Source organism: Sus scrofa, unplaced genomic scaffold (genome assembly GCF_000003025.6).
Source record: "Sus scrofa isolate TJ Tabasco breed Duroc unplaced genomic scaffold, Sscrofa11.1 Contig1206, whole genome shotgun sequence".
Lineage (NCBI taxonomy): Eukaryota > Metazoa > Chordata > Mammalia > Artiodactyla > Suidae > Sus > Sus scrofa.
Genome location: NW_018084833.1, coordinates 822738 through 842762, shown reverse-complemented (window position 1 = coordinate 842762; position 20025 = coordinate 822738). Strand labels below are relative to the sequence as shown.

Here is a 20025-nt window from a genome sequence, read left to right as displayed (position 1 = left end):
TCCCCGGACCCCAGAAGCCCCTCTCCCCAGCCCAGTCTCGGCATTGTCCACCAGGAATTGCAGCCACTGCTCTGGACCTTTGGCTGAAGGTCACCCTCCCCCTTCACTGGCCTCCTTGCTCCTTGGTGGGGGGTTGCGGTGGCCCAAGACCCCTCTTCTGACACTCAGGGCCCCTGCCACCTCTCCCCTCACCTGGCCCGCCCTGGTCTACCCACGTGTCCCCGCTGCCTGGCCTGCCCCAGAACCGCATGGGCTGCTGGGCTCCGGAGCCTGTGGAATCCCTGTACCAAACCCATAATCAAGCCTGCGTCCTGTTCCTCCCCATCCTCAGCCCAGGCAGGTGTCAGGCAGGAACCCAGGTGTTGGGTGCCCACTGGCAGGTGTCTGCAGGCACGGGTTTCCCCCTTTTTGACACACCAAGGGGGGGGTGTCTTCGGAGGAGGGGCCCCAACTGCAGATGCCTGACCTGGCACCAAACCTTCCCCTCCCCGCGTGGGACAGAAGCTGGGGGGGGGCCCCGGAGGAGGAGTTTCGGGGCCCTCTGGAGTCTGCAAAAACAAAACATCTTCCCCAGCAGACAAGGACAAGGTCTTCCTCAGCAGGGGACAGACGTCCGGCCTCTCTCTGGGGGGGTGGGACCAAGCCGACACCACCTCCACCGTGGCCCCGAGGTGGGGGGGTCCGTCTCCCGCACACGGAGAGCTTCGAAGTGTACTTGAATCGGCTTGCCTCCTGGCCCCCAATCCACGCCTGGTCTCTAGGGTTCTCCTCCCCTCCACTGAGGGGTCCAGACGCGAGGGAGGACAGAGGGTCCTTGGCAGCGGGGGTCATCTCCCCGCCAAGGGTTCGCAGCCCCAGCCATAAGCACGCCAGGGTCAGGACGTGGTCTTTTTAATGGGAAACGCCAGGCCCCGCCCCTCCCCACCCGCGGACGGACGGCGCGTCCTGCGGCCTTCGGGTCACTGCGGCGGGGGCCCAGACAGCGAGGCGTGGTCGAACAGCGGGTTCCGCACCTCCATCTCTCCGGTCTGCGAACGAACGCGGGTGTCAGGAGCGCCGCCCAGGGCAGGGGAGGGCCCCGGGCTGGTTCCTTCCCCCGCCTCCAGCCCCGCGCGCCCTGCACTCACCGGGGCCAGGCCCGGGCACTCGTATACCGTGAAGTCCCCGTCTTCGTTTTCCTCGTCGGAGGAGGCAGAGTCCAGCTCCTTGGGCGGCTCTTTATGCCTGAGTGAGGGGCAGGAGCGCCGGGTCCTCCCACACGCTCCAGGGGCCCGGGTTAGGGGGTACCGCCCGGGGTGGGGTCAGCAGGCCCCGAGGCGGGTGGGTCGGGCTGGGGGCGGGAGGGCTTCTTACCGCTCCAGGCACCGCATCTGCTGCCTCTGGTGCTGGTAGTGGTACATCTCCGCGCTGTGCGCCAGCCGCTGGTCTCCAGGCTGCTGGGGGCGTGGGGAGGGAGGGTCAGGCCCAGGGGAGGCGGGGCGGGGGCCGGGGGCGGGGCCAGGGCGGCGGGGCGGGGCCACGCACCGAGACCCCTGGCGTCGCGGGGGAGCTGCGCGCCTGCTGGGCCATGTAGTCGGCCTTCTGCGTCAGGCGGATGTCTCGCTGCAGCCTGTGCGGGGCGGAGAGACCCACGGCTCGAGTCCCGCGTGGTCACCGCCCACCTGCCCCCCAGCCAGGCCCCCGCGCTCACCTACACCAGCAGAGAGCAGCCACAGCGAGGGCGGCTATGCCGGCCACGGAGCAGGCCACGATCAGCACTGGAGGAGGGGGCGCGGTGAGGGCAGTCCCCCAGGCAGGACCCTGCCTCCCAGCCCGCCCAGACCTACCGAGGGCGAGGCCGTCCCCACGCCCACCCCGCGGCTCCAGGGGGGACATGTGCACAGGCCCGGATGACACAGCGGAGCCCAGGGAGGTGCGGGGTGTGGGCGCTGGGGCTCCCTGAGTGGAGGGGAGGCCCAGGTCTGGGCCCTGGCCACGCTGTGACAGCCCCAGGTGACTGCTGCAGAGAGATGGCAAGTCAGAATGGCAAGGCCAGGCTGGGGTCAGGGTGGTGGGGAGACGGGCAGGGGGAACCGGCAGGGTCTCACCAGCCTCCAGGAGTCGCTGCTGCCCCTCAGGCTGGGGCGGGGCCTGGAGCCTGGCGTGCCCAGCCTCCTGCCGAGCCAGCTCCTGGGCCAGGAAGTCGATCTCCTCTTCCAGTCTGGGCTGGGGCAAGCCCTTCCCTGGGGGTGGTGAGGGGCCATCAGGTGGAGAGACCACCAGCCCCTCCCTGGCAACAGGTGGCTTCCAAGAGGGCGCAAGGGACAGGCCCATCCAGGAGGCGCTCCCCAGGCCTCGGCCTCCTTTTCCTCAGAGCCTCCTCCCAGGCACCCGGAGCCTGGGGACCAGGTACCACTGTGGCTCCTGGCCATCCCAGTTGCCATGGAGACAACCGAGGGCGCTCTGGCGGCCTTCCCAGGAAAGTGGGCGGGATGGAGGTGTTCGAGGGATGGGCAGAGGCCAGGAAGAGACAGGCAAAAGGGTGGGAGAAGCACGGGGACAATGCATCACCCCACCCAGCGAGTGCCTCCCCCGCCAGGAGGGCAGGACTCCCCAAGGAATGGGGCGATGCCCCATTCTGTACCCCCCACCTCTGCCAGGTCATCAGAAGGAAGAGAGGGCAGCCGCTGCACCAGGCTTCTGGCTGGGCCTCCCTTGTCCCTGCCATGGGTGCCACAGTCTAGACAGAAGCTCCAACCAGATGCCCACACTCAGCATCCACAGAGCAGAGCAGGCCCCACTCCACTCGCTGCCAGGAACACACTATGCCAGGAAGCCCCTCCCACCCCACCCCCACCCCCGACTTTAGCCCCCACAGCACCCTCTGTGATGCCCCACCACCCCTGACGTCCCTCAGTGTCTGGCTGGTACCATGCTGACAGACGGGCTCAGGTTGGCAGGCGGGGCACGGCCAGTGCAATCAGCAATGAAGAGCGAGGGGGCGCTGGGCAAAGAGCAGGGGTGCCCGGGGTGGGGGAAGAAGTGGGTGGCTGAGGGTTTGGGTCAGACCCCTCGGGGACCAAGGCCTGGGAAACTCTCTCGGCCTGCCTCTTCCAGGATCGCCCCAGCACTTGGCCCTAGATCCTCCAGCCCTGGGAGTGGCGAAAGGCCCCAGGCTCAGCCTGCCGCCCAGCTCTGGGCTGGTGCCTTCCGGAAAGGGCGACCAGGCCACTTGGAGGTGAGAGTCCCCTCCACCCCCACAAAGCGCAGGAAACCTGGAAGCTGAGGCTGGGGGGCAGGCGGGGGAGAGGAAGGACCCCTGCCCCCCATACCCAGAGGCTGGCGCATCCTGGGCACACAGAGTCCCTGTTGATCCTCCTGGAAGGGCTGAAGACAGGGCCCACAGACGTGTGCGCCCGGGGGGCACCGTGCCCGCCTCTTCAGGGCACAGTCCAGGCTCCCAGGACAGGCGGCTGCATCTGGAAAGGAAGCAGAAGAGAGCAGAGTCATGGCCCAGCCTGGCTCAGCGCCTGCACAGAAGCAGGACTGTTCCAGCCACCCAAGCCCTCCCCAGCACGCAGGCCAAGCCTGGCTCCGGCCATTGTGCAGGGCAGGCCCTTCCGCCCACTGCCAGGAGTCAGAACCAGGAAGACAAACAGTCCTGACGCTCATCGGAACGCCTCGCCCCACCCACTCCCCCGAGTCCACCTTCCAGGCCCGACCAGCTCTCTGCGCAGGAGCTGTCCCCTACTGGCGGCGCAACGCCAAGGTCTCCCGGGCAGGGTCATACAGGCCTCGGAGACCCGCCTCTGCTCTCAGCCTTCCCCAGAGCAAGCCCCGCCCTTGGCCCAGACTGGGAGCCCCAGGGTGGGCGGCTCAGGGCTCTCTCTCGGGCTCAGGGGCAGCAAAGGATACTGGCCACCACCTCGCCCACCTCCCGTTTCAGGGTTCTGCCCCCTCAGAGCTGCTGGGGTCAGGAAACCTAGGATGGAGTCGGCCAGGCTCACTTGCGGGGGTCACTCCCGCAGCCACCACTGCCAGGGACTGGGGGGGTGCCTGGGACTACAGGCCAGGCCCAGTTCCTGATTCAGGGCCCAGCCCTCAGGGTCCTGTACACACAACAGCGGCTCCCACCCTGTCGCTCGGACAGAGGGCCGTGGCCCAGCTGCCTCGGCTTCCTCTCTGGATGCAGAAGGTGAGTTGACTCAAAGGTAGGAAACATCTCGGGGCCCAGGACACTGGCCTCAGCCCCGGGACGGCAGAGCAGTGCAGCCAGGGGGACACCAGCAGACTGTCCCTTCTCTCCGGGGAGCTGGGATGGGGCTGTTTCCGGAGGACCAGGACCAGTCTCCTCAGCCCAGCCCCCACTGCAGGAGGGTGACACAGGGGCTCAGGGAATGCCAGCTCTGTCCTCCAGACCTGCGCTGGCCTGGCTTGGTTTCCCTGGTAACCTGACACTCACAGCCACCTGGCTGTAGGCACCCCTTGAAGAAGTTCCAGCAGCTCCTACAGCAGGTGGGCAGGTGGGCAGAGGCTGCCACCCCAGGGATTCCCCCTCCTGCACAACCAGGGTCGTCAGGCACCAAGATCAGTGAGCAGGGCCCAGGGCCGGTGCCACAGGTCCATCTGGACCCACCTACCAGCTGGGGCACCTGAGGTGGTGAACCCAGAACCCCAGGCCAAGGGTCGGAGCCTGAGGGCCAGAGCGGGCTCTGGGTTCTGGGTTCCAGGGGCCTCCCCCCACTCCCAGTCCCCCAGCCCCGGGGGACGCGGCTGCTGCCCATTTGGTCCTGCGAAGGTGCACACTCCAGCCTCCGGGAGCAAGACGAGGTCCCAGGAACAGCAGCAGCTGGAGAGTGCCTGGCACCCTGCCCTGCCTCTGGGCAGGCGCAGAGCAGCTGGGTGGCACCTGCCCCCGGCAGAGGCTCAGCACTGGGACCACATCCATTTGCTCAGGAGGCCCCACCCTGTACGCCCTGGAGCCAGGATATCAGCAGGCAGCCTCCACCACCCCTGGCCAGCTGTGCTCTGGCCCTCAGGCCTCCCTGGGCACCTCCCCTGCTCCTGCCAGGCCCCGGGCCAGGGGTGCTGTGCCCACGAGGGAGACCACTCTGCTCTGGCCCCTTGTGGCCACGCACTGACCTCATCACCTAGGTTAGCAACCCGGCTGCACCACACACCGGTCACTTAACATCTCTGTGCCTCAGTCTCCTCATCTGTAAGACAGGCTAAGAACACCACCTCTCCCAGGGAAATGGGCGAAGGTGTGACCTCAGAGCCTCCCAAGTCTGCTGCCGAGGCTGCGCGGGGGTGGGGTGGGGGTGTGCAGTCTGGTTCCCAGCTCCTGCAGACCTGTGGAAACTGAGCACCCATCTGGGAAGCCAGGAAGGTCTCCCAGGCCCCGGGGCTCACCTCTCCGCCGGAGTGTGCCCTGGAGGGTGCCCCCCAACTGCTGGCACAGAGCACAGCACGGAGGGGCCCTCCAGGGTGGAGGCTGAGCAAGGAAACAATGAGGCTGTAAGCTCCTCCGGTCCCCACTGGCGCCGGAACTAGACCCTAAGCCTGGGACAAGCTGTCCAATGCCCAGGGAAACCCCAGGCCCCTCCGTGGCAGCAAAGCATGGCCAACATCACCTGAGGCACAGGGACAGACCAGCACTGCGCGACTCCGACTCCAGGACAAACACTGGCGGTGCTGCCCAAGGCGTGTGCACACGCAGAGACGCCCACAGGCCAGGCCCCAGGCCGCGGGCCCACGCACGGCGGCCTCCGGAGACCCTGACCCACGCAGGCTCACGGACCCAGACAAAGACAAGAAGCCAGTGAACTTCAAGTTCGCCGCCAAGAACCCGGGAGAAGCCCCAACCAGAGGAGCCCTCCGGCGCCGCGCCCTCCCCGCCGGGCCTGTTTACCGGACCGGGCCGGGCGAGGCGGGGCCGGCGGGCCCGGGCGAGGAGGAGGGTGACGACGGCGCCGCGCGGCCGGACCCCCGCCCGGCCATCCCCCGCCCGGGGCGCCCCCACGGCGGGCGCCCCGCGCGCTCGCTCACCCGGGCGGCCGGCGGCCGCACCGCGCAAGGCCGCTCCGAGGACGAGGCCCGAGAGCAGCAGCCGCAGCAGCCGCAGGTGCCGCGGGGAGGGCGGAGGGACCGGCGTCGCCATCCTTCAGCGCCGCCGCGGGGGCAGCATGGCACCGCCCGCCCGGGGCTGGGCGCGGGCTCCCGGCGCCGCGTCGGGGGCGGCGGCGGCGGCGGCGGCGGCGGCGGCGGCGGAGGGGGCGGAGGGGGAAGAGGAGGCGGAGGAGGAGGGAAGGAGGCGGCGGCGCTGACGCTGCGGCAAAGGATCCGGGCTGGAGGCGAGGCGGCGGGAGCGGCGCGCGTGCCGGTAGTGCGCCTGCGCGCTCCACCTGCGGGGGCGGGACGGCGCCGTCAGGCTGCGCCCCCGCCCCCCTCCGATTCCGATTCCCCCCCCCCCCACGCGCCCACCCAGGCGTGCAGGAGCCTCGGCCTCTGCGGCCTCTGCGGCCGAGGCCCTTGTTTCGGCTGGGGACTGGCTGGGGCTCGGCCTCTCCGGGCCGCGCTTCCAGCGAGCCCCGTCCCTCTCGGGCCGCTTACTCCCACCCTTCCCCCAGCCCCCCGGAGCGCAGGACCTGCCCGCGCCTGGAGGCGCGAGGGCCCGGGACCACAGGGACACCAGGCGCTCGCAGACGCACAGGCGCACACGGATGCGCAGGTGTGTCCAAAGACCCGCCCGCACAGAACTAGGCCGGTACCGGTGGCCGCGGTGGTTCGAACGGGGCGGCTGCTCTCCGTGAGGCCACCAGGGGGCAAGAGCGACCTGGAGCAGCTGATGACAGCCAGCTGGGAGCTGTCCACGGTCCCAGGTGATAGCCTTTTAGTTCCGGGGTGCCCCACAAGAGCAAGCGCTGTGAGGCACCCCTAAGCCCCCGCCTGCTGCCTCCTGAGAGCACACCCACCCTAACCCACCTGGACACCTCCAGGCTCACGTCATTGAGAGAACAAGGATGGGCCGCCTGCCCTGGTGCTTCCTCTCAGCCCTTTGTGTCTCAAACTTCCAAAGATAGGGCTGCCTGCCCTCAGGTTTGTGAAATGGCTCAGAAACCAGCAGAAGCGTACGTGTGTGTGTGTGTGGGGGGGGGGGTGATGAGCAGAACAAGGACGCCATCCTGCCTCTCCAGGCACTGACCAGACGGAAATAGAGTCTGAGCTCACTTCCCAGAAGGGGGGGTGGAAATGGAGGCACGACCACGCCTTCCCACGCTGGAGAAAACAGTGCTTGGGGAGGGGGCTGGCTGATGTCTCTTGGGGATGCAGAAAACAGCACCCGGGCAGGAGGGGAGCCACATCTGGTGCCACTGCACAGCTTGGCTCTAGAGCCAGGCTCTTTACAAGGGTCATCCCTCTGAGCGATGGGGCCCCGCGTCCTGCCTGGCCGAGATCTCGACATCCCCCAATGATACCTCCTGCTGAGGGTTTGCCCCCTTCCCCAGTGTCTCGAACACTGTCTGCACGCTAGGCAGCCACCCTGCCCCTGGAGTCCCCCGTCTGCTACCCCTGTCCCCACCCCAGTCTAACTCTAGGCCATGGCCCAGCCTCCGGTCTGGCCTACGTCACTGTTGCAGATCTGCTGGTGCTCAGGGACTCTGTTTCTGCCCAGCCAACTGGCAGCTCCCCCCCCCGCCACAGTGGTGGAGCAAAAGGCCTGGTTGGCACCCCCCCAGGTCTGGGCCCAGAGAGGAGGAAAGTAAAAACAGCGGGGGGGGGGGTCCTCCCTTGGGGCCAGGAGGGGCCTGTGCGGCCCACACAGCGGGGTGGGGGTGGTAGGCTGGAGCAGAGAGGCCCCACCCCTTGAGCATTCTCTCCACTGCTTTAGGAAAACCTTTTTATTACAAAATCTTTACAAGTAGGCACTGGGTTGGCTTCCGGCCTGTGGGCTCTGACCCTGCCCCCAGTGCCCAAGACTGGGAGTGGGAGGGGCCTCGGAGGGCACCTGTCAGAATAAAGACCCACCCCTGCAGTCAAAGGCTGAGGGCAGCCCGTGTCTGAAACCTCTGCCCCCAGTAAGAGGATGAACCCAAGGCCTTGAGGTGAAGCTAAGGCTGCAGTGGGCAGGAGTGGGCTAGATTCAGTGCCCTTCACCCATCCCACCCATCCTGCCGCTAGAGTCTTGCTCCCGTGGCTGCATGAGGGGAAAAGACGTGGAGGGGGGCGAGCCACGGGGACGTGGGGCTGGGGTTGCTGTCCCCAGCCCGCCACTAGATGGCGCTCGGCGCCTTAGAAGAGCGCGCCTGGAGCCCCAGAAGGACGACCGCGGCCAGGAGCATGGCGGCGAAGAGCAGGAGGAGGACGACCCAGGAGCCGAAGTCTGCGCCCTTGCGCAGCCCGGGCGGGTCGGCGGGGATCAGGTTGGTCAGGTTCAGCATGTAGCCAAGCGCCCAGCCGACCGCGGTGTCCCCGGCCTGCGGGCGAAAGGCGCGGCCTCAGCCTGGGCCCAACTCAGGAGGCCCCGCCCCGCGCCCCGGCCCCGCCCCCCGCCCCGCCCCGCGGGCTCCCACCTTCTTCTGGAAGGTCACGCCTCCGAAGGCGCGTTCGTCGAAGCCGTAGCCACGGCTTAGCAGCTGCTGCACGAACATGGCCCCGGCGCAGTAGTGGGGCAGGTGGGCCTGCCTGCCTGGCGCTCGAGCCTGCAGCTGGGATGCAAGTGGAGACAGTTGGACCCGCGAGCACAGGGAGGTCTCTGCCCCACCAGACAGGGAAGAGCAATGCGGGGCCAGAGACCCCGTCGCAGGCCCCAGAAAGATCCAGGCTGCGGGGGCCACCTCCCAGACGGGGCTCTTCCCTCGGGGAAGAACAGGGGGCTTCTGGATGGCAGCAAGCACCCGTGCCTGGGAGGCAGACCTCCAGGGGACAGCTGGGGTGGCCTCCAGGAGCAGAGGGCTGCAGCAACCTCGTGCATGATCAGAGGCTGAGCCGCGCCCTGGGCTTGCCTCCCGCTTCCCACCTTCCCCCCACCCCCACATCTGCCCGAGAGGGACCCAGAGAGGACGGGACGGGCCTCCATCACCACCTGAGCCCCGCAGACACTCGCGTGTTTCCCCGAGTCACCTCATCCTCCACATACCCAAACCCTCCATCGGACCTTCCCTGGAACCAGTGTCCCAGTGAGTGGCAGCAGCCAGAAAACTGGGATTGGTTTCTACTCCCCCGCACCCTGCCAAGCCCTATGTGCCAACTCTACCTGCTGAGCCTGCCCTGGGGCCTTCCATTTCTCTCCTGCTCGGCCATTCTCCTCCACATGCTCCCGGCCACACTCTTCCCTGCCCTGTCCACTCCCTGCTCCCACGGCCCCAGGGCCTTTGCACTGGCTGTTGCTCTGCCCTCCAGATCATGGTGCTAGGCTCAGGCCTCAGGGAGCCTTCTGCAGCCCCATCTCGTCTGGCTCCCAGCCTCCCTGCTGTAGCCTGGCCACTGCTCAGCATGATTAGCAGCATGTCCCCTGCAGCGGCCTTCTGAGAAGCCCGGGGCTCCCCTCTCCTGAGAGAGCAAAGGAAGGAACAGGGGGCATGACGCTGGCTGGCCGAGCCCCCCGCGCAGGCCCCACCTCACTCCATGACTGGTTGCAGACGGTGACTGCGGCCGCCTCTAGCTGCTGCAGGGTTGCCACGGGCAGCCCCATCCCCGTTCTCAGGAACTCCACCGTGTAGAAGAAAGCAGAGAAGGCCTGGGGGGACGGAGTACAGTCATTGCGGCCAGACCCGGGCACTTCGGGGCCCAGGCCCCCCGCCCCCGGGCCGCCCCCCCCCCCCGACTCACGATAAAGCTCCCAGTCACAGGGGGCTGGAAGACGCCGTTGAAGGAACACCGAGAGAAGCGGCAGGAGGAGACGTTGAAGAGCTCGGAGACGAGGCCGCGGCACAGGGCGGGGTCGCTTCTGCCCGACACTCTGACCCTGGCGCTGCTGTTGAAGGTCTGGGGCCTCTGGGCTGCGGTGCACGGCGACTCATACACGTCCTGGAGCAGCACGTGAGTGGAATAGCCCCTCGGCCAGCAGGGGTGGAAGCCGTGGCTCTGGGGGAATGACAGTGTCCGTGGACCCACCCCAGGCCAAGCCCTGCCCGCCACCCCTACCGTAGGGCCCTTGGAGCGTCTCCCCCAGGACCAGCCCGATGACTCTCCTGATGACTTGTCCCACTTTGGCAACGTCGCCTCCGAGCTCAGGAGCAAGCCATGGCTCCCCGTGGCTTGCGGGACAGAAACCATCCCCCAGGCACTCCAGCCCCTCTGAGATCTGGCCCTGGCCCTCCTTCCTCCCCAGCCAGGCACACGCCAGGCCCACCCCCAGCCACCGGGCCTTGGCTCGTGCCGCCTCCCTGCCCACCTGTCCTTTCAGCTGGTGAAAGCCCGACTTTGGTTCCTGCCACCTGGAGAAGCCCCTCTCAGTACAGCTGCTGTTCAGGCTCTGCTCCGGGCCCTGAGCCCCCACGCTCTCTGGCCCCTACCTCCGGGAGGACACGGCGAGGGTACCTGGAGTGCACTGGCCAGCAGCCTCCGGAGGACCTGGTCTCGGCCGTAGCAGAGGAAGCTCTGGGTGTAGACGCGGTAGTGGTGGCCGTAGAGCCGCAGCTGGACCTCGTTGGCGGGATCCTCCGCGGGACTGGCCGTCTCGAAGGTGATCTGTGTGGAGGCGCCCCCCAGGTCCATGGCCCCCAGGGTCCCGCTCCTTGGCCGGAACCACCGGCCCACCCAGCCGTACTGTGGGCAGCGGAGGTGGGGTCAGCCAGCGGGCGGGTCCCACCGCGTCCCGCCCCCCCGGCTCAGCGGGCCGTGGCCACCGGGCCCACCTTGATGAAGTTCTCCAGCAGGTAGTTGGCGGTCACCCAGCCAAACACCCCCTCCTCCTGGCCCGAGAGGATGCGGGCACCACGGCAGTCGAAGGGGTACTGGGCCAGCGTCCGCGTCACGGCCGCGAGGACGTTGGCTGAAGCCTCCGGACTGGTCAGGCTGTGACACAGGGAGGACTCTGAGGGGCATCCTCCCCAGGCGGCCATGACCCTGCGGCCGGGGTGCCCAGAGTCTGCCCCGCCAGCCAAGGGAGGCCCAGCCCAGGGCGGCTGCTGGGGACGGGAGGGGCCCGCCCTGCGCTGAGGCTGTCATGGGGCCCTGGGGCCCGGTGTCAGGGGACGGCGCACTCACTTGAGCAGGCGCATGCCCGCCGTGGCTCCCAGGTAGAGGGGCGTGCCCACATGTCTCTCCTTGGGCACGTCCCGAAGTGCCTGGTCCAGGCATGCCACCAGACTCTGGCCGGCACTGGAGGGGTTGTCCGCATAGCTCGAGATGCCCCCACCTAGAGGGAGGCAGTGAGATGGGCCTAAGCCTGGCGGGCAGCCCCCGGGGGGGACCACAGGCCAGCAGGGCTGGGGGCGGGGGGCTTGTGCTTCCAAGCCGGGGGGCAGCTTAGACACACCTTCCCACCTTAAATCCTTGGGGACGCCCAGTTCAGAGACAAAGGGCCCGCCGTGTGCCACCCGCGGTCTCCAAGCTCCCACCCGCCTAGTGGATGTGCACACAGGTGCCAGGACAAAGCCATGGGCATTGTCAACCCAGCCTCGCCTCCCCGGGGCCTGCCTGGGTGTGCCCGGCAGCTCCTCAGAGTCCCTCCGGCTTCATTGGGGATGGACAGGCCAGTCTCGGGCCAGGCAACGCCCAAACCTTCTGTTACCTGGGGCTTCCTTTCCAGGAACCGTAAGGCCCTCCAAGGCTCAGGGGCCCAGCCTCTCGGTAGGGGGGCGGCTCCTGCAGCTCTTGCCCGGAATGGGCCCCACCTGGCATCCAGCAGCGGGGCCTGATGGCTCGGATCTACGAAGGCTAAGGCCAGAGAGGACCCCCAAGGCCTCTAATGAGTGGGTGTCCAGGCGGGGGTGGGGCGGTGCTCAGGAGCGCTTACCGTGCACGTCACAGGAGCTGTGCTGGCTCACGATGCCCGTGTCATTCTCTTTGTCTGCCGGCCACTTGTAGATGAACATGGACGTGTGCGACGAGCCAGCGTCCAGGACGATGCCGTACTGGGGGTGGGGGCGGAGGTCAGCCTCGGGTGTGGGGTGGGGGCCTGAGGGCCTTATGCCTCGGCTCTCTCAGCTCTGCACCCACCCCACCTGTGTCAAGGTTGGATGCTTCAGAATGAGGTTCTGAGCCTCAGAGAAGGCCGGGGACAACCACTGTGACACAGCTTGGCTTGGGGCAGGGGCGGCGCAGATGGGAGCAGAGGCAGATGGCCAGGAGCCTTCCCTGGCAGGGGCGAGCTGCCGGGCTTGGGCAGGGTCAGGGGGTCCCGGGACCACCCTTAGAACCTACTCTGGGGGCACGAGGTCCCCAGGCTGCAGGAGAGAAGCCAGTGGCGGGAAGAACTCTCCCTCCCTCTGACCTCAGCCCCCAGGGACAAAGCGGGAGGGGGGCTGAGCGCAGGCCTGCAGTGGGCAGACGCCTCCACCTGGGCCAAAAGCAGAGCCAGAGAGAGCTGAGGGGCCCTCCACGGGCCTCCTCACAGGTCGGGGGACATCAGCACCCTGCCTGCAAGAGCCCCTTTCCAGCACCTGCTGCCAAGGGCCTGGATTCCAACAAGGGAAGCGGGCTGGAGAGCCTGCCCTCCCGGAGCCCAGAAAGAGGCCGCTCCAGTTGACTCTGGGAATCAGGGACCTCCAGCAGCAGCAGCAGGCCAGCTTGCACACCCCACCCCTACCCTGTGGTGCCCCTTGGCTACGGTCACACGCCCTGCGACCTCCATCCCAGGTCCCTGGGGCATAGCGCACCGGCCACACAGCCACGCGCCCAGCCGGCTCACAAGTCCAGCAGAGGGTTAAGGGAGGGCAGGCGTCTGGAGGCTGAGGCAGGCGGGTGGGTGAGGGGATCAGGCTTCACCCACTCTGGCCCCTTTGGGACCAGGCAGGGCTGCCCCGGCACACTGTCAGAACTACCGCAGAGGTAGGAGCGGGGTCTCCGAGCCCCAGCGCCTGTCGCACCCCATCTGGCCACGCTCCGAGCCCAGGCTCCCTGGAAGCCCAGGCTGCTGGGGGTGCGGCTCGGGCCGCGGCCTGGGGCGCCCCGGGAGAAGCAGAGAGACACCCCTCCGCTGCGCCGTGACGGGCGAAACGCCGAGCCGGGAGTTCCCGGGACTTCGGCCTCCAGCACTGCGTCCCCCGGAAGCGCCGCCGCCGCGCCCTGGACCCGGGCCCAGGGCGCGGTTGGGGGCGCCCAGGATCCCAGCCGCCGGGCTGGGAGCGGAGCGCGCGGGGTCCTGGCGGCCACGCCGCGCGCGCAGCCTAGTCCTGCTCGGTCCGAGCCTCCCCGCCCGGTCCTGGCCCGGCCCGCTGCTCCGCGGACTGCGCCAGATGCCCGCGCGCTCGCGTGCACCTTGAGGGCGGGCGGCTCCCGGACGTCGCGGGTGGGGACGCACAGCAGCAGGAGGCCGGCGAGGCCCGCCGCGGCCAGCAGCAGCGGCAGCAGCAGCGGCAGCACCTTCCTGGCCATGGGGGCGCGGGCGAACTAGGCTGTGGCGCCGGGGAGCCAAGCGGCCGAGGTCCGGGGACCGCAGGGTAGGCGCCCGGGGCGGGGCGCGGCCTGGCCGGGTCCACGGATGCCACGCCCACTGGCGGGACGCCCCGCCCCCCGCCCGCCCCCGCCCGGGAGCGCAGGTGAGACGCGGCGGCTGAGTCACCTGCGCCGCCCCTCCCAGCACCCTGGTCGCAGCCCCGGTGGCCCGAGGTTGTCTCCCACCTGCCTCCTTCCTTCTGCTCAGCCCAAAGCTTCGCCCCTTCCCACCCGCCCGCAAGTGCTTGCGGACCAGGGCTGCCAGGGGCACTGAGGCGTTCCGCTCCAGCGGGACCTCAGAACCCCCAGCCCTCTCCAGGGAAATCCGCCCGCCTTTGGGCACGGAGGCAGGAGGCCTGGACCCGGGGTGGGAGTCGGGGTGGGGAGCTTGAGCTGGCCCCTAGGCAGGCTCCTGGGGAGGGACATGCTGCCGGAGAGCCTGGCTTTTCCCTGGCCTGGTCCTGAAGGTAGAAAGCCCTGCCAGCGGCTGGATCCCGAGGGTCTCTGCCAGGCCCTCCCTGCAAGAAAGGGCCAGCCAGTCTGCAGTGCTGACCCTGCCCTGGGCTGCATGGCACACCACTGGTCCAGCGCCCAGGACACTGCGCTGACCCGGCTGGGTCTGCCCTGGAGGTGCCGAGAGCTCAAAGCTGAGTGCCAAGCAGTTGAAGCCAGACCTGCTTCCCACAGCCCAGGTTCCCAGGTGACAGGTGAGGACAGAGGCAGAGAGGGGAGCAGGATGGCCACAGGCACAGCAAGCCCAGAAACAGGAGAACCCAGGCTCCAGAAGGTCCAGCCCCCTCCTGGCTCAGGGCCTGAGCCAGCCCTGCTGCCCCCTGTGCCCAGGGCCCCGAAGCCTGGACTGGGGAGGCCAGAGGCTTCCTGCGGCGGCACAGGGGCAGGTCCTCTGCAAGCGAGGCAGTCTCCGGAGGTGAGGGAGGGGCCGGGGCTGGGCTTGTCGACACACAGATCTCCACACGCTGGGTTGAGCAATGGCTTGGCTGGCCCCAGACCCCAGCTGTAGCTTCTATGCTGGGAACCCCCATGTACCCTGCGTGCCACCCGAGCATTACCCCTTTCCCTGGCCAGGGGCCACCCCCATTTTGTGCAAAATGGGAAATCCAGCGGCAGGGAGCCATGCGGCAAGACCACCCAGGAGTGCCAGAGACTGCGGATGGGGAGGTGGGGGACCAAGAGGCGGCCTTTGATGAGCACAGGGTCTGGGCGATGCCCGCCGGCTGGAACCGGCGGGGACAATTGGGATCCCTGGGACGGCTGCCCAGGCTGAGGGGCTGGTGTTCCAGGCCCAGCAAAGGGGCCTTTCTTCCAGCTCAGGACCCCGGCGGGAAGGGTGGGAGCCCTGGGAGGTCGCTCAGGCTCCCAGACCCATCTGGCCGGGCCCCAGCAGTCTCTGGGCGTGGCCAGCACAGGGCTCCAGGCCCCAGTTTCCCCCCAGCTCTCCTCCCCCCCCCTCCCCCTCCGCTAGGCCGTTTCCCCAGAAAGTTCGGGGGAGGGCAAGGCCGGCAGCTTGGGCTAATATATGAGGGACAAGGCAGCCCGGAGGGAGCCTGGTGCGTGAAAGGCCTGGCCGGGCCCGCCTCCCCCACCAGACCTGGGAGTGGGGACAGGGGGACCAAGGCCTGGACCCTGCCCTCTGGCTCATGGCCACGGCCCAGATGAGCCTGGGAAAAGAAGAGGGAGGAAGGCAGGAGGCATGGAACAGCCTCGGCGAAGCCTGGGAATGCACCTCCTGGCCCAGAGACTTCCTTTGGCCAGGCTCTGGGGGGCAGGCCAGGGGGCAGGCGCCAGGGAGACCCTGGCAGGAGCCCAGCGGGCAGGAGGGGGCTCGGGCTGGGGCAGCCCAGGCCTCAGGCCTCTGGAAACCCCAGCAGGGTGGGGCTCCAGATGTGCTGACATGGGTGGGCCCTGGCTCCGGCCCGAGGAACATGGCTGCCGAGAGGGTCCAGGAGAGGCCTTCCGAGAACAGGTCCTCAGAGCCCTCCTCCCCCCACAGGATCCAGACCTCCCAGCGAGGCCCGTTAAGGCCCTGGCTGACCCTGTCTCCCTCTCCTCAAGCCGCAGCGTCTTGTCTTGTGGCTGAAACAGCTTGAAGGGTAAAGGGCCTTTGCTCACTGTTCCCTTTATACATGTGCTCAGTAGGTCATTCATCGAACGCTTGCTGAGGCCTCCCGGGGGCCAGAGGCCCACCAAGGCTCCGTGCACGCACACAGAGCGAGTGGTGTGGGTGTGTTCTGTCCTTCCGCAGTCCAGGGGGCAGTAGACTTGTCAAAGCCTCCCTGGGAAGGGGAGGCCAGTGCAGCCTTGTGACATACAAGGGGGGAACCCATGTCCAGGGGAATCCTTAACCCACTGAGCAAGGCCACGGATCGAACCCGCAGACTCATGGATACCAGTTGGATTCACAGCGGGAACTCCCACTCACGTGTATTTTGCGATTCGTCACCTTGACACATGAGGCTGTAGGCGGTGTGGCCTGCTGCTGCGTGGTTTTCTGGTACGAGCGCAGCAAAGCTCACGGGAGCCCGCGTGGGTCCTGGCTGCAGGCCGTTTTCACTAGGATTGCTGCTGGGCACATTGGCACGCGGGCCAGGCTTCCCCTGGGGGCTCCTGGGTGTTCAGTTTCACCAGTGTTCGGGATGGGCTGCCCTCTGGCCACCTCAGGAGCAGGCAGCCCGGTCCCGCTGCTCCTTGTCCACGTGGGCGGGCAGTTGGTGTCGTGCAGATCTTGGATTTGTGAGAATGTCAAGGAAGAAACCTCTTTGAGCGTTTACTGGTGTTTCCCTCTGTTACCAAAGAAATGGAGGCGTTCCTGTCATGGCACAGCCGAAATGAACCTGACCGGCATCCCTGAGGACGCGGGTTCAACCCCTGGCCTTGCTCAGTGGGTCGGGGATCAGGCGTTGCCTGAGCTGTGGTGTAGGTCGCAGGTGCAGCTCAGATCCCACGTAGCTGTGGCTGTGGTGGAGGCCGGCAGCAGTAGCTTCGATTTGACCCCTGGCGTGAGAACTTCCATATGCTGTGGGTGCAGCCCTAAAAAGCCAAAAAAAAAGAAAGAAAAAAGAAAGAAAAAAGAAATGGAGTCTTTCCTGTTTTCTGTGAATCATCTGTTCAAATCTTTAGTTCATTCTCCAGGGAGTTTTTGTTTTTTCCTTATTAATTTGTAGGAATGCCTTTTTTATCTTTTTTTTTTTTTTTTTTTGGCCACGCCTGCGGCATGCGGAAATTCCCAGACCAGGGATTGAACCCAAGACACAGCAGTGACCATGCCGGATGCTTTAACCACTAGGCCGCCAGGGAACTCCTGCAGGAGTCCTTTGTGTATACTCTGCATTTTTTTTTCTTTTTTGCCAATGCAGGTAGTACGCAGAAGTTCCTGGTTCAGGGATGGAACCCACGTGACATAGCAGCAATCGGAGCCATAGTGGTGAGAATGCTGGGTTCAATCGCTGGCCCAGGAATTTTTGTATGTTGTGGAGGCAGCCAAAAGAGGTATGTGTTAAGATTTCTCTCTGTGATGGGGAATGTGTCAATTTTTCTTTATAGTTGTATATTGCATATATAAAGCTATAACCTGTAATACAGTAGCCAGAGCAAGCCATTGACATTGGTACAATCTAAGGAGCTGCTCTTTCACCAGTTTTACATGCACTCATTTTGTGTGTGCGTGTAGTTTTCTGCAATTTTACCACGTGTTGTTGCCTTTTCTCCTCATTGGCTGTGCCAGTGGCATTCAGAAGTTCCTGGGCAGGGACTGAACCCGCACCACAGCAGCCACCAGAACCACAGCAGTGATATGCCAGATCCTTAACCCGCTGAGCCGCCAGGGAACTCTCGATGCCATGGCCTTCTGCAATCACCACCCCAACCGGAAACTCCTCTGACCCATCCCCACGAGACCCCTCGCATGACCCCTTCAGCCACCCATGTCCCTCCGTCACCATCATCACCTCATCCCACCCCCGGTGTGTGAGCGGATCACACATAATGAACCCCTGGGAGGCTGGTTTTCACCACCCGCATAGTTTCCAAGGTTCATCCCCGTTGGTACGGGTGCCCAGAGCTCCCTCCCATCTGTTGCTGAGCTGTGGATGGACCAGGGTTTGTTCAAACAATCACCCACAGGAGGACAGACGCTGAGCGCTTCCCAGTTTGGGGCCGTTACCCATAAAGCAGCGCTGAGAGTCCCTGTACGTGTTCCTGCGTGAAAATACATCTTTGTTTTTCTGGGATAAATGCCCAGGAATGACGTCGTTGTGTGTACGTTGGATTAGTCAGGATATTCCCAAGAAAGGAAAGAGAACCAACAGGCCTGTATATTTGGGGAGGAGGGAGAGAAACGGGCTTATTTGAAGAAAGTGGCTCCGCCCATGTGGGAGCTGCCCGGTCTGAAGTCTACAAAGCAGCTCAGCACGTTAGAACCCAGGGAAGCCTTGACATAGCAAACGTGAGTGCAAAGGCCTCTGCAGACCGGCTTCCTTCCTTTGGGCCTTCGACTGATTAGATCAGGCCCACCCATACCTGGAGGACAGGCTGCTGTGCTCAAAGCCGACTGCCGTCAATGCCAATCACATCAAAAACTTGCCTCCGGGGAGTTCCCACTGTGGCTCAGCAGAACTAGACGAGTACCCATGAGGACGCAGGTTCGGTCCCTGGCCTCGATCAGTGGGTTAAAGACATGGCATTGCCGTGAGCTGTGGTGTAGGCCAGGAGCTACAGCTCTGATTCGACCCCTAGCCTGGGAACTTCCATATGCCACAGGTGCGGCCCTAAAAAGATGAAATAATAATAATAATACCGCATACCTTCACAGCAACATCTGTGTCTGGCCAAACACCTGGGCACCGTCCCCTAGCCAAGCTGACATGAGATGAACTGTCACGTATGTTGAGTCAGTTTTGGTTTTCAAAGGAATTTCCTAATTATTTCCAGAGTAGTGTATCATTTAACATTTCCAAATTTCAGTTTTGTTTCTTTTCGGTCTTTTTTTTTTTTTTTTTTTTTTTTGCTATTTCTTTGGGCCGCTCCTGCGGCATATGGAGGTTCCCAGGCTAGGGGTCGAATCGGAGCTGTAGCTGCCAGCCTACGCCAGAGCCACAGCAACGCAGGATCCAAGCCGCGTCTGCAATCTACACCACAGCTCACGGCAACGCCGGATCGTTAACCCACTGAGCAAGGGCAGGGACCGAACCCACAACCTCATGGTTCCTAGTCGGATTCGTTAACCACTGCGCCACGACGGGAACTCCTGTTTCTTTTCTTTCTTTTTTCTTGGCCTCGCCCATGGCTTGTGGAAATTCCTGGGCCAGGGATCAGACCTGAGCCACAGCAGTGACCCAAGCCACTGCATTGAAAATGCTGGATCCTTAACCCCCTGCACCACAAGACCACAGGAGAACTCCCCCAATTTTATTTTTTAATTGTTTATTTTATTTATGTGTTTATTTATTTTAGGGCTGCACCTGCAGCATATGGGAAGTGCCCAGGCTAGGTGTCGAATCGGAGCTGCAGCTGGCAGCCTACACCACAGCCACCCACAGCCATGCCACATCTGAGCCGCATCTGCAACCTGTGCTGTAGCTTTTGGCAACGCCTGATCCTTGACCCACTGAGCAAGGCCAGGGATCAAACGTGCATCCTTATGGATACAAGTCGGGTTTGTAACCCGCTGAGCCACAATGGGAACGCTCAATTTTTTTTCTTTTCTTTTGTTCCCCCCAGTTTTAGTTTTAAAAGGAATTACCAAATTATTTTCCGGGGGGATCGTACCATTTGACATTCCCACCAGCAGCGTGTGCGGGATCCCGTTTCTGCGCATCCTCGCCAGCATACAGAGTTGCAGTTTCTCACGTCAGCCGTTCTGACTGGGGTGCGGCTATTCTCACTGCAGTTTGTTGTTGTTGCTGTTGTTGTTTTCGTCTTTTGAGCTTTCAGGGCCGCACCCGCAGCCTAAGGATGTTCCCAGACTAGGGGTCGAATCGGAGCTGTTGCTGCCGGCCTACGCCACAGCCCCAGCAACACCAGATCTGAGCCGTGTCTGCAACCTACACCACAGCTCACGGCAACGCCGGATCCTTAACCCTCGGAGCGAGGCCAGGGACCGAACCCTCAACCTCATGGTTCCTCGTCGGATTCGTTCACCACTGCGCCACGACGCGAACTCCCTTTCACTGTAGTTTTAATCAGCATTTTTCTAATGGCTAATAATAGTGAACATTTTTTCATGTGCTTATATGCCATCTGCATGTCTTCCTTCGTGAAATGTCTGCATATCTTCAGGATTTATATTTTGTTATTGGGTGATTACAGCTTTGGGGTTGCTACATCTTACAGGTAAATTCAACTTTTTAGTATTAGGTGCGGGGAGCCGAGAAGATAGAAGGAGCCAAGGAAGGGAGCTTGCCTGGACGGCGCAATTCCGAGGACAGG

At 64.8% G+C, this 20025-nt stretch overlaps 2 protein-coding genes across 5 annotated transcripts; both read right to left on the bottom strand.

Moving 5' to 3' along the window:
* Positions 1 to 874: 874 nt before the first annotated feature.
* On the bottom strand, positions 875 to 6345 carry NPDC1 (neural proliferation, differentiation and control 1). 3 transcript variants are annotated; one of them, XM_021081227.1, is made up of 9 exons: positions 6028 to 6340; positions 3312 to 3458; positions 2078 to 2222; positions 1827 to 1996; positions 1691 to 1757; positions 1525 to 1609; positions 1354 to 1433; positions 1128 to 1224; positions 876 to 1028 (listed from the first exon to the last, which is right to left on the bottom strand). In XM_021081227.1, exons 1-9 carry the CDS (start codon positions 6137 to 6139, stop codon positions 960 to 962), a joined length of 972 nt encoding a protein of 323 aa, XP_020936886.1. In that variant the 5' UTR covers positions 6140 to 6340; the 3' UTR covers positions 876 to 959. The 3 variants fall into 3 exon arrangements, 2 of the variants coding, with proteins under 2 accessions (XP_020936886.1, XP_020936885.1); XM_021081226.1 differs by lacking the exon at positions 1827 to 1996 and having other exon boundaries at positions 1354 to 1436; positions 2088 to 2222; positions 6028 to 6345; XR_002340979.1 differs by lacking the exon at positions 6028 to 6340 and having other exon boundaries at positions 875 to 1028; positions 1128 to 1433; positions 1691 to 2222; positions 3312 to 5966.
* A 1517-nt stretch (positions 6346 to 7862) lies between these two features.
* ENTPD2 (ectonucleoside triphosphate diphosphohydrolase 2) lies at positions 7863 to 13628 on the bottom strand. 2 transcript variants are annotated; one of them, XM_021081224.1, is made up of 9 exons: positions 13405 to 13628; positions 11942 to 12059; positions 11191 to 11341; positions 10839 to 10998; positions 10522 to 10749; positions 9811 to 10065; positions 9599 to 9718; positions 8553 to 8687; positions 7863 to 8456 (listed from the first exon to the last, which is right to left on the bottom strand). In XM_021081224.1, exons 1-9 carry the CDS (start codon positions 13519 to 13521, stop codon positions 8253 to 8255), a joined length of 1488 nt encoding a protein of 495 aa, XP_020936883.1. In that variant the 5' UTR covers positions 13522 to 13628; the 3' UTR covers positions 7863 to 8252. The 2 variants fall into 2 exon arrangements, with proteins under 2 accessions (XP_020936883.1, XP_020936884.1); XM_021081225.1 differs by having other exon boundaries at positions 10522 to 10671.
* Between the last annotated feature and the right edge of the window lie 6397 nt (positions 13629 to 20025).